At 37.1% G+C, this 13,685-nt stretch overlaps 1 protein-coding gene across 2 annotated transcripts in view; it reads left to right on the top strand.

The window, feature by feature from the left end:
* SLC44A5 (solute carrier family 44 member 5) overlaps positions 1-13,685 on the top strand; it is a 344,384-nt gene that overhangs the window by 248,981 nt on the left and 81,718 nt on the right. For both annotated transcript variants that reach the window (XM_043575297.1, XM_043575298.1), the window contains exon 5: positions 7,051-7,135. In XM_043575297.1, the coding sequence (XP_043431232.1) occupies positions 7,051-7,135 (85 nt within the window). The remainder of the gene's footprint in view (positions 1-7,050; positions 7,136-13,685) is intronic.

Raw genomic sequence — 13,685 nt, 5'->3', positions numbered from 1 at the left:
GATTATCTGAAAAAATTTTATTCTCTGGGCTGTACTCATATCTTGCAGGTGATTAGAGTTGTGCCTCTTTCTTAATAGAGAATGCAAGGTGCAGCAACTGATCTTTCACTTTGAAAGAGATAGGTCTACTGGACTCCTAAGGTCTCTATTAGAAGACTCTTGCATTTCCATGCGATTTATTTCCCATACATTAGCATACATAAGACTTTCTTTTTTAATTTTTTTAAATGTTTATTTATTTTTGACAGAGAGAGAGACAGAGCATGAGCAGGGGAGGGGCAGAGAGAGAGGGAGACACAGAATCTGAAGCAGGCTCCAGGCTCTGATCTGTCAGCACAGAGCCCAACACGGGGCATGAACTCACGGACCATGAGATCATGACCTGAGCTGAAGTCGGATGCTTAACCGACGGAGCCACCCGTGCCCCAGCATACATAAGACTTTCTAAGGCATTGAGATTACATGCTTTCCAGTATTCTCCAGATCTTTTCTTCAGGATGCCATCAATGTAAGGAATATGCATGGTATCCTGTAAAGATATTATCAAAACCCTGCAGACTAAATTGTGGCAAAGAGCTGGGAAGTCCTATGACCTTGAAGAAAGATAGTGAGGATGCAGTACTATCTCTGACAGGTGAAAGCAAATTCCCTTGGTGTTTTCTACTTATTGGGAAAGGGAGAGAACTTTTGTCAGATCAACTGTTGCATCCAAGGTGGCAGAGGCCACTTTGATTTGTTCTAGTAGAAAGACTAGAAAAGTTGTAACTTTTGAAGAACAGTTAAAATTGAGGTCATGACTTGGTTAAGCTAGAGATAATTCATTACCATTCTCCAGAAGCCATCCTCTCTCTGCACTGGCCAATCAGGGTGAAACATAGTTTCCTTAGGGAGATTGTGTTAATTATACAATAATATTCTACTAAATATGAGTGTGTTCACTTCTATATCTTCAGAGTCTTTGTGTACCTATCACAAGTAAGGCCCAATGAATGAATGACTAAATGGATGGAAATATGATGATTGACAATTCAGTATGAATGAATGAATGAGTGGGAGTTTCACCATATTCTAGATTGGCATTTTAAAGCTTTTCATATTGACTTTAGGAATTATTTTTTTAATGTTTATTTTTGAGAGAAATAGAGCACGAGAGGTAGAAGGGCAGAGAGAGAGACACACACACAGAATCCAAAGCAGGCTCCAGGCTCTGAGCTGTTGGCACAGAGCCTGACATGGGGCTTGGACTCCTGGACCACGAGATCATGACCTGAGCCTAAGTCAGATGCTTAACCAACTGAGCCAGGTGCACCAAGAATTAAAGTTAATAGATATTAGATAGTGTATAATTAGTTAGGTCCTAGGGAATATCTAAATCAAGTTGAGGACTCCATGTATTAAATCATGTAGTGAAGAAACAAAAATTACTAAAATCCTAGCAATTGTAGCTATAAGTTAAATAACATAGCAAAATAAATCAAATAGAAAAGAGGATTTAATTATTATAAATATTTATATTGGAGAAGAGAAAGATAATTTAACTGAATCCTTCAAGTATATAAAATATTTCTAAAGGCTATGTGGTAATTAGTTCTCTATTGCTACATACCAAATTACCCTGAAAATTGACAACATAAAGCAAGGAATGTTTCACATGTCAATTTCTGTGGTCAGAAGTTGGGAACAGCTTAACCAAGTGGCTCTGGCTTTGAGTTCATGGCTTCATGAGGCTGTAGTCAATTTTCAACCAAGGCTGCATTCAGCTGAAGATTTGACTAAAGTGGAGAATCTGCCTTCAAGATGGCTCACTTACATTAATGTTGTCAGGAAGCTTCAGTTCTTAGTGACTGTTGACAACTATGTGGGCTTTTCTATAGGACTTTCGGAGTACCTCAAGCCCTAAAGCTAGTGATCTAAAGGAGAGCAAAGAGTAAGCTGCAATGCCTTTTATGACCTACTCTTGGAAGTCACCCAAATGTAATTTCTGCCACATTGTACTCATTAGAAGCAAGTCTAGTCCAGACTCCACGGAAAAACGTGAAATAATTTATGGACATGTTTGAAAGTCACCATAGATAGTGATCAGCTGAATAAAAGTAAATGGGAGTAAATTATAAGAACTCCATGATAGCATATCCCCCCATAAAATCTGGAAGCAAAAAAAGATAATCTGGGATATGTGTGTGTGTGTATACATATATATATATATATACACACATATATACATATATACATATATATGTGTGTATATATATATGTGTATATATACACGTATATATGTGTATATATATCTCAAATTATAAGAGTGTGAATTAACATGCAAATCAATGGATCTCAATCAAAGCAGTAGGACTGCCTAGGGAGTCTTTTTTTTGATTGTCACAGTGTTTAAGGGGAGTACTCCTGGCATTTAGTGGATGGGATCTGGGAAAGGTAGATGTCTTGTAATATCTAGGATAGTCCTACACAACCAGGAAATGTCCCATTTCTTGCCGGACTTTCCCATGTCCCTCTCATGGAGATGACAACTCATTTTTAAGTAACAAATGTTATTTTTGCATAGTTTCAGTAAATACCAAGGGAATTTGAAGAAATAGTGTACTTTTTTGTTAAAATAGACTATAATTTGTTCATTTAGGAGAAGTCTATCACTGACAGCACACTTGTATTATTTAAGTCTCCTACACAATACGCCTGCATCTTCTCGTAGTTATAGCTGTTACATTCAATGAGCCTATTTATAGGTGCATGCACTGACTTAATTCACTGTCTTTTGATTTAGTCACTTGTGAGCATTTGCACGTTGATATGCACACTTTAATTATAAATTTTCTTTTTATTTCTCATTTACATTACATTAGGACATGTTATGGATATTTTATTTTATTTATTTTTGAGAGCGAGCATGAGCAGGGCAGGGACAGAGAGAGAGGGAAGGATCCAAAATGAGCTCTGCGCTGATAGCAGAGAGACCGATGCGGGGCTCAAACTTACAAATCATGAGACCATGACCTGAACTGAAGTTGGGTGCTCAACCAACTGACCCATCCAGGTGCCCCATGTTACTGATATTTTAAAAGAAAGTCTATATATGGGTAAGTATTGTTACCTGTATTATTTCAAGATTGTAAAAGGAATGTGGCAAAATATTAGTTATAAAAAAGGATGCATTGGGCATAATGGGGTTAGAAAAGGACTGACACAAAAATATGTGATGTTACGGCACTATTAATCACCTTATATGGAAAGCCCTTGACAACTGTGGAGAAATAATCTGGAACAGATCTGTCTGGGAGAAACAAAGTGTGAGTCATCTATAAATTTTCCAGTAGCCATATTTAAGAGACTAAAAAGAGACAAGTGAAATTAATTTGAATAATATATTTAAGTATGACTATTATCATTTCAGATATTCTCAATATAAAAATTATTGAAATTTTTATACTTTTTTTCTACATACTGTCTTTAAAATCTGGTGTGGATTTTACACTTATTATGTGTCTCAATTCAGGTAAGCCACATTTACATGCTCAGTGGATATGAGTGCCTAATGGCTACCATATTGTACAGCACATTCCTAAAATTGCCATGAATAGAGAAATTCCAAAAAAAAAAGGAGTAAAATGTGAGAAATCCCTTAATTTATTAACAGACAAAACGCTGCTGTTGCACATCTCCTTGTTCTCCTCCTTTTTTTTCCCCAGTCAAGTTCTTCCAGTGCAGGTGTGGGAAGACAGGAACTGATGGAGAAGATAAAGAAAACTAGGGGTGCCTGGGTGGCTCAGTTGTTTGGCTCAGGTCATGATCTCCAGGTTTGTGAGACTGAGCCCTGCATCAGGCTCTGTGCTGACAGTGAGGAGCCTGCTTGAGATTCTCTCTCTCCCCCTCTCTCTGCCCTTCCCCTGTGCATGTGCATGCTCTCTCTCTCAAAATAAATTTAAAATTTTTTTTTTCAACGTTTATTTATTTTTGGGACAGAGAGAGACACAGCATGAATGGGGGAGGGGCAGAGAGAGAGGGAGACACAGAATCGGAAACAGGCTCCAGGCTCTGAGCCATCAGCCCAGAGCCCGACGCGGGGCTCGAACTCACGGACCGCGAGATCGTGACCTGGCTGAAGTCGGACGCTTAACCGACTGCGCCACCCAGGCGCCCCAACTCAAAATAAATTTTAAAAAATTAAAGAGAAAACTAGATATCCTTGACTGTGGGGACTTGGTTGAACTGGCTCTTGAAGCTTCTAGGTCACAGATTTGATGTTACAGCTCAAACACAGATGATCTGCAGCACAACTTCTGTGCCAGAGTCTGCCTGGAGAGGTGTAGCAGCAACTCAGTAAACACAGCCACCTGCTGCATTTCAAAACTACAGAAAAAAGAAAGAATTCTTCCCTTGATAATTAGATCTCCCCCCCCTTCTCCTTTGTTCCCAGGCATCCGATGCCTCTCAACCAGATACTCTCCCTCTTCTGCCAAGTACAAAGCTTTTTCTTTCCAAATGACAAAGGTTCCAAAATTACTGGTGTCATCTCCTTTCCTACCATATGTGTCCAACATACTGCTGATCCTCATGTTGCTGACATCCATATTGTTTCCCACTGTTAACAGGCTCATTCCTAATTTATCCTTTAGTGGGTAGCATTATAGCTTTGATAGCTCAGTGGTTTAAGCTTGAGCCTTAGACAGCAACATACCTGAATTCAAACCCTTGTTTATGCCACTGAAAAACTGTGTGACCTTGAGAAGTAAATAAAATTCTGAGCTACAGTTATCTATAGAGTTAAGGTGAAAATGATATCAACCTCATAGAACTATCGTGAGACTCAAATCAGACAATGGATGTAATACTTTTAGCATAGTACCTGATACATTGTGAGCAATTAATACACGGAAGCTCTTATTCTATTGTTTCCTCAATCTGTAATTTCTTCCCTGCTCCTGGCCACCTGTTTGAGTCCTAGTCATTTTTCAGTCTTCCCAGGTCCCATCTCATCTCTATGGCTCTTGCAAATTTTATCGTCTCCTTTTCATGTGTTTCTTAAGAAATCTCACATAAATTGACTTCTCATACAGCACACACAATGGCCATTTAGCAAATTCTTTGGTTAATTGATTTATGAAAAAGGGAAAGGAAATCATAGCAGATTCTGCTGATGTCCTACCCCACATTCCCTCGGTTCTTCAGAGTTTGCTTGCGGCTATGGTAGACTATGTCATCATGCCCACCAACAAGCATGTTCTATATGGTTCCTCAGAAGGTCCCCAGCAGGATGGAGTCACCATGGCTCCCAACAGTATCCCATTTGTTAATATTCCCTTTTTTGGCTTTCTTCCTTCCCTCACTCCCACTTAAGCTTCCTAGAATTATCTCCCAAATTAACCTAACTATAGCAAAGTCCTTGTCTCAGGGTTTGGTTTGGGGGAAACCTAAATAAGACAGGAACTAACATTACCAAGTCCATACTTCATGCCAAGCAGTTGGGCTTTCTATTATATTATCTTCTTTCATATTCCCAACATTCTTATGGGGTTTAGCATTATTATACCCATTTTACAGTAACAAATTAGAAAGCCAAGACTAAAACAAGCAACTTACTCAGGGCCATAAATATATTAAGTAGCCAACCTAGCTAATCTAAATACTCCTTCAGGTGCCATTTCTGAATTAACATTTGTATGGAAAAGGGATAAAATATTTCAGGGCAAAATTTAAAAGTACATTACAGAAGATAGGTAAAATTGAACCTCTTAGTTTTAGCCAAAATGTGACAAAAATAATATATAAAAACAATATAATTAAATAGTATCCAGAGACATTGTCCACTGAATGCTTAGATGACATTTAAATTCTTTATTTATAGTCTACTTTCTTCTGGGAAATAAAGACAAGAGGATAAGGCAGCAGAGGACTACCTGAATGTAGTCAGATTTTGTAAGACTATTAGAAGATGAAACCTATTTGGCCTTCATGACATTGAAGAAAGAATGAGACACAGGAGACTTTTCTGGGTACTTAGATACTAAAAGGAAAGATGTGGATGAGAAAAATTGTGAAAAATTTCTCTTCCATATTATATGGTTCTCATTCAGAATTGATTTTTTTGTATCTTCTCAAGTCACACAGGCCATGTACATAAGGGTGACTGAATTATCACATGAACTGTCAAATCCGATAAATGTGGGTGAGGATATAGCTGGGCACATGTTAAAGGAAGCAGCGGACAAAGAGATCTGTTTTCTGTATGCAGAGGCAAGTAGTACTACATGACCAATGCATTTTCTAGAGTTTTTAGGGATTTTTCAAACTAAAACAGTTTAGAAACCTTCAGTTAGATATTCTGTAGTCTAGCTGTCAGTCAAGTTTCTAATTCTTGGAAAATAAGCATGATGAGTCTGTATGAGGTAGAGCCCAGCATCTTCCGGGAAAACAGAATCAAGTTTTTGTTTTTGTGAAGTTTGAGAATACTTGGTATTTGTAGTAAGCTTTGAGATTAACAGACAAAATGTACAGCAAATCTTTATTATATATTGCACTAAAGTTGCTAATATTTGCCTTCAGAATGTCACATGAAGTCAGAAAGAACCAGTTAATGTGAATTAGGCATTACAGTTTCATTCCTTTGAATTTTTTAATGGTTTTCACTTATGTATAACCCAAAAGGATGACATCATAATATTGGCTGTAAATTTATTAGCTCTCCTATGAAGTCATCCAGTTTTAAGCCTTAGAAAAAGTATCTTTCAGCCAACCAAGCATTTGTAGTGTGCCCTCTAACTCACATTCTAATAAATGTCATTTTCTAAATGCATTACCTCAGGTTTTGGCTACAACCCAGATGAATCCTGAGAGATTAAGAGAAATGTGTTTTCTGACTGATTCATCCATATTTTATTTTACTTTTCATTAAGAAATTACTCTTTGAAGAAAATCAATAATCTCCTGTGACTGAGGGGAGAGGTTAATGTGTTGCAGTGATGCATTCTAATTTCTCAAATCAGACTGCCTTTAGTCGGCTATTGCTGATAGAGTTTTTGTCTTTTCTTGTTCCTGCAGCCTGGGTACATGGCGACCCCAGGAGAGTGGCCTACCCTACAGACAGCAAGGGCCACTTTTGTGGCCAGAAGGGCACCCCCAATGAGTGAGTATGGCCCCCTTTCCTTTGTCTGGTTTTATTGTCTAAGCTGGAACTTAGGAATTGTAACCAAACCAACGTGAGTTTGCTCCTTGGTGAGTCACAGATAGAAACTACACCAAGTGAGTTGTCACACAAAGGAAACTTGATTTGTACCAAATAAGGAAATCGCAGGAATAACTTCCAAAGTTTTGACTCCCTGGGCAAGAGTGAAAGTGTTCCTTTTATTTAGGGTCAGGATGAATATTTAATAGGGAAGCCTTGTCATTATGTAGAAGTGGGCATACGGTCACACATGTACCTTAAAGAAACATGCCTAGGGGCACCTGGGTGGCGCAGTCGGTTAAGCGTCCGACTTCAGCCAGGTCACGATCTCTCGGTCCGTGAGTTCGAGCCCCGCGTCAGGCTCTGGGCTGATGGCTCAGAGCCTGGAGCCTGTTTCCGATTCTGTGTCTCCTTCTCTCTCTGCCCCTCCCCCGTTCATGCTCTCTCTCTGTCCCAAAAATAAATAAACGTTGAAAAAAAAAATTAAAAAAAAAAAAAGAAACATGCCTATATGTATATTATATGTTATGTAAATGAGGCTTGTGCTCCATGCTGGGCAGAGATTTTAGTACTATAATTAGGTAAAGGTTATTGTTGGTCATTCCAGAAGTCATGCCATGGTCCATTTGTGCAGGAGTGAGTTGTGGGATTAGCTCAAACTGGTCTGGGTGGTCTGGGCCAGCAGAGCTCTTCCTCAGAAAGTCATTATTGCTTGAGGGGTAGTTTTGTTTGCCATCACAGGATGCTATGCCCATAAGGTCCTTTGTCTGAGTTAAGAGATAAGTAGAGCTTAAGGGAAACGTGGGACAAGTGTTGGTGGATACAAGCATGTGAGCAGTAAAGGCCAGGTTTTGGGGTCTAGCTAGTGACAAAATCACTTTTACATTAATCCTAGTAGGCTTAGTAAGAAGATTAAAATTCATAAAGGAAGTTTTCCCTCCCTTTTTTCCTAGAGACAATTTGTAAGGAATTGGGAAATTTCATACTATATGATTTAGGACAAGTTGTCATTGTTATACAGCATTTTATTGGGATACATGAAGATTCTGCTTAGTAAAAGTATAATTATGATGGATGTGTTGGCCGAATGATTTTATCAGAAGCCATGTTTTAAAATTCCTTAGGAAATGGGCTTTTGGAAGGCTGAGTTCTAAGTAGCCAAACAGTGCAGTTAGAATTGTTTTTGGCACAGTACCTACTGGCAAATCACTTTACTTCCCAAAGGGGTGCACACAGAAAGTCTTCAGCGAGTGGTAGGTTTTTCAAGGCTACTTGGCTACTAGAGACAGTGACTGACTAGCTGAAGCAAACAAGGGAGAATGTTTTATCAAATTCCTTTCTAATGTTAATCATAACAAAAGTTTCCAATTTCTGAAGGCAAGTTTTCTATTTTTTTACCTTAAAAACAAGACAAAACATAAATCTCACTTTTTAAACAATTTTTCTCTTTCTCATTGGTCCATTTCTTGAAATACCTGGGTTTTTACTAGATCTCCTAGTTCTTCATAACCAATTCAGTTTCTATAAAAGTTGGTATTGAATGGATGAAAAACAAAAACAACAGCCCTTGCTACCATTAAAAACAAGAAAAAACAAGGCTCAAAACATTGTGTGTGTGTGTGTGTGTGTGTGTGAACATTTGTTGTGTTACTTGTGTTGCCCACCCATAACTTGGGAGCTTATTGTTCCAAGAGATATACAAATTAAATAATAGATTCAGGAAAGGGTTAATAAAATTCACAGAGTAGAATCATTACAGATAATAAAAAAAAAAACCTAGACATTGGGTAGTGGGGCAGGGGGGGAGGGTCAAATCCTTAATCATGTCAGATTGAGTTTATGGCAGACAAGCTGACCTGTACAAAAAGGTCCTCCTTGCCTATCAGAGAGTGGATTAAATCCTCAAGTAGGGTGGGAATTCTTATTTTAACCTCAGTAATTCAAAAAATCCTAGACATTGCCAACAAAACTTTCATACTATGAAGGACAAAGAAAGCACCAGGTAGTAAAAAAAAAAAAAGAAAAAAAAAATCCTACACATGTGTCTCTAGCTCTTAAAATAGGATATTTTTAAAAAGGCCTCTGTAACAATAAGTGTTCTACACCTAAGCCAATGACCTACTTATTTCCAACAAAAATGGGATATCACAAATTTCAGCACATAAAGATTATTCAAAGACAAAACAAAGCAAAATAAAGATATGTTCGTTAATGTCTTATTTATAATAACAATGTGTTGGAAACCATACAGAGATCCAACAATATGTAGATGATAGTAAATTAGGGCTTCTCTCATGTAACGGAGTCATTAAAATTTATGTTTATATTTTCAAGGAGTGATTCTATTGATTTTCCTTTATAGTTTCTGGATCTTGTGTCATGATTATAATTGCTTTCCTACTCTGGAAAATAACATTCACCTATATTTCTGTAATATTTTTATGGCTTCCTTTTTTATATTTAAATTTCTAATCTACATGGAATTTCTTTTTTGTAGAGGGACTGAAGTAGTAATCAAATGTGTTTCCAATTGCATATGCAGTTATCTCCAAATAGTTGTGAATAATATGCTCTTTTCCCCTCTGATTTCTGATACCATATTTATCACACAATAATTATATAATATATAATTTATATTTTTTCTGCATCTGTGCTATTCCAATGTATATTTTAAGCTTCTCAATTGTTATAATTCTTATAATAAGTGTATATTAATTTGAAAACTTAACAAGAAAGTTCAAATGATAGGATTTTTAATAGTAAGCGAAAACATTTATAAAAATATTATATTTTAATCACTTAAAGCACTGTGGAAGTATCCTAGAAATAGGCAGGAAGAAATAAATATAAATATAAATTTGGAATGTGATAAAGATGAGATTTCAAGTCAGTAGCAAAGAGATGAGTTATTAAATCATACTGAATTAATTGAAATACTATTTATGAATATAAAATAGATATTTATCTCCTACTTTACACCAAAATGAGCCCTGAAAATTTGAAGATTCTGTATATAAAATATACAATAAAGTAAGAGAAGAAAATTCAGGGGTATATTTATAGAATTATGGGGTAAAGAAGTCTTTATTTGAAAATATATTACCACTATATTACCACTTTTCTCACTGTATACAAAGTTAAAAGATAAACGGCAATCCAGAAAAAAATATTTTCAATGTATATATATCTGACAATAGGTCAATAGCTTTATTATATGAACTACTGCTACAGAACCAAAGAGGAAAACACAGTAATTCAATATAAAAGTTGGTAAAAGTCGTAAACAGAAAACAAATAATGGTCAATAATAATAGAAAGCACTGTTCACCCACAGTTAAAGAAATGCAAATTAATACAATTTTTTCGCTTATTAGGTTACCAGATTAAAAATCTTAAAATCTGACAGGGTTGATCAAAGTGAGGAGAAAAAAGCATATCCTTTTCTACTGTAGTAGTGAAATATAATATTTATCACATTTTATCAAACATATGGTGTATAAATGTAATATCTCACCTGAGTGGATAGGGCCTCCAAATGTGGGATGACAATCACGTGGAAGCTGGTGGCACAGACAGTGAAAAGAATTCACCTGAGGCAACAAAGGAGAGAGACGTTTATTGAATATGGAGCAAGGGAGCTGTGGGCAGGACAGCAGAGGAGAGGCTGTCTGCAAGGAGGGCAGTGGGTAGGGACTGTTTTTAAATTTTTTTTTTTTTCAACGTTTATTTATTTTTGGGACAGAGAGAGACAGAGCATGAACGGGGGAGGGGCAGAGAGAGAGGGAGACACAGAATCGGAAGCAGGCTCCAGGCTCTGAGCCATCAGCCCAGAGCCCGACGCGGGGCTCGAACTCACGGACCGCGAGATCGTGACCTGGCTGAAGTCGGACGCTCAACCGACTGCGCCACCCAGGCGCCCCAAGGGACTGTTTTTAAAGGAAGAAGGTGAGGAGGTACGGTGACCTATGGATTATCCTGTTTTGGTAACTATGACTGGTTATAAGTAGCCCATTTATTGGTTAGGGCCTATGGATATTCTGAGGTAGGCTGCCTGATGGGCCTGTCTGTATCCAGCCAGGGTGTTTTGGTCACTTTGGGCCCTTCTGCCTCAATCAAGTTCCAGTGTTCAAGCCTGTTGTCTAAAAGTGGCTTTGGGGTGCCTGGGTGGCTCAGTCGGCTCAGGTCATGATTTTGGAGCCTGCTTCAGATTCTGTGTCTCCCTCTCTCTCTGCCCCTCCCCTGCTCATGCGCGTGCTCTCTCTCTCTCTCTCTCTCAAAAATAAATAAATATTAAAAGTGGCCTCTATACAATATTTATAAAATTTGTATATTCTTTCTGATTCAGCAGTTTTCATCCTAGAAACTTATCTAGTGGAAATTTGCATAAAATTTTCTAATGTTATAGTGATATAGGTACTATGAAATAGTAGACATTTAGGCTATTTCCATTTTATTACTATCAATAGGAGATTGATTAAATAAATTATGATACAGTCCTATAACGTATGTTTACCAGTCCTAAAAATCTTGAATATAAATGGGTAAACTATCATTTGATGAAAACACACACAAATAAATTACTATTGTAAAATGCATTAATTTAGGCATCCCAAACAATACAGTCCAGAAAATACTTGTTAGACTGTAACAGGGTATTTACACTTGTTAGTGTCATTATGTACACACAACACCACCTAGATTCTCCATTCTCAAAGACATTCCTTATAACTAAGTGTAAATTCCATGTTAAGAGATGGTGTGGATTCGGGATGTAGAATTTGGCTACTGTGTGCTTTTTTTTATCCATGCCTAACCAAAAGGATGCTAGGGGAAGCACTGGGGGTTTTCTAAAATGTCAAAACAGATGAAAAAGAGAGACCTCAAAGGAAATGGAGTGCTTTGTTGATGTAACTCTCTCTGCCTGTTGAGTTTTAGGGAAGTTATTCTTGATATTTGAGTATGCTCCTTTTCTTGGGGATTTCCACTCAATTGATTTTGATGCCACCTTCTGGCTACTACAAAAACTTCAGCTTATAACAAGTGCTTAAAACAATTTTGAATATTGTCTGATGCAGCACAGTTACCAAATTAGATTAAAATACCCATCCCTTATTATAAGGTTTAGTTAAAGAAACAGTAATATTAAGAGGACAAAACTCTTCCATTTAAATTTTGCATCAATTTGGCATCTAAGTCAAGCACTAAAACTTGTCTTCAAGTTGCTGTAGAACCTCTCATAAAATGGCAAAGAGTTCTCACAAATTTGTTTGAATACACTACAAGCCCAGGTGTACTTACTACCTGATTTAATTTTTAAAATCTATATCAATACAATAAATACATGTGAAAGTAAACCAAACATTAATGAAGAGCTTATAAAAGCAATAAAAGCAATGACCTTCTGTCCGTACTCTTTACCCACAATTTCATTCCACAGAGACCATCTCTTCTCTCTGGTTCTCGTAGTAAGTTAAGGCTGCTATAACAGAATGCCATAAACCGAGGGACTTATAAACAACAGAAATTAATTTCTCACAGTTCTAGGGACTGGAAGTCCAAGATTTGGGTGCCAGCGTGGTCAGGTTCTTGGTGAGGACCCATTCCCCACCCTGAGGACAGCAGTCCTCACTCTGCATCCTCAAATGGAGGACAGGGCTCTCTGGGGTCTCTCATAAGAGCACTAATCCTGCTTACAAGGGCTCCAGTCACATCCCAAAAGATCCATCTCCTAGTACTATCACATTGGGGGTTAGTATTTCAATAAATGAATTTGCAGGGGAACACATTCAGTCTATTACACTGGTCTTAGTTCTTCTGGTGGGTTTTTTTTTGCATAACTTTAAATAATATACGTATTCTTTTGTTTTGTGCTTTATTAACGTTAGAAGTAGCCATTGACAGCCTGCTATGAAAAATATTTAATTCCTTTGTATTATCTCTTTTCCTGATCCCATCTTCCTTCCTTGTTTGCAGTTAGATTATTAACCTTTAGATTTTCACATAGTTACTTTTGTGACTTTAAATAGTATACTAATGCCTCTATTTCTTATTCCATTAAGTTTTGTCAGTGTTTTGACTTCCCTTTATAGAAAAGGAAGATATTATCCTGCTACCCTTCTCTCCCTCCTTCTTTTCCATTTCACCTTCCACTTTCTATATTTACCTTTTATAGAATCAAATTTGTCATTAAGTTCAGTTCTGCAACTTTAACAGACCTTTCATGTTCTACTGGTAGAACTACTGGTAGGTTGATTCTAGAAGTTGGAAACAAGAGACTTTTATTTTGTTATAACTGTAAATGTTATTCAATACCAGGCCATTACATTTTCACGTCTACTAGGTCACTGGTATTAAAGCCAAATCCTATGCTCTTTTAGTGGCTTGGTATCATCCCACATTTTTGTTTGCTTTAACATAAGGCATTGACATTCTTTATAATATTTTATTTGCCAGCAAGTTCTTTTCCTTTTAAAAAAAATTTAATGGACCTGTAGTTGACTTCAAATGTTAC

The sequence above is a fragment of the Prionailurus bengalensis genome, chromosome C1 (assembly GCF_016509475.1).
Source record: "Prionailurus bengalensis isolate Pbe53 chromosome C1, Fcat_Pben_1.1_paternal_pri, whole genome shotgun sequence".
Taxonomy (NCBI): domain Eukaryota; kingdom Metazoa; phylum Chordata; class Mammalia; order Carnivora; family Felidae; genus Prionailurus; species Prionailurus bengalensis.
This window is presented reverse-complemented; position numbering and strand designations above follow the sequence as displayed.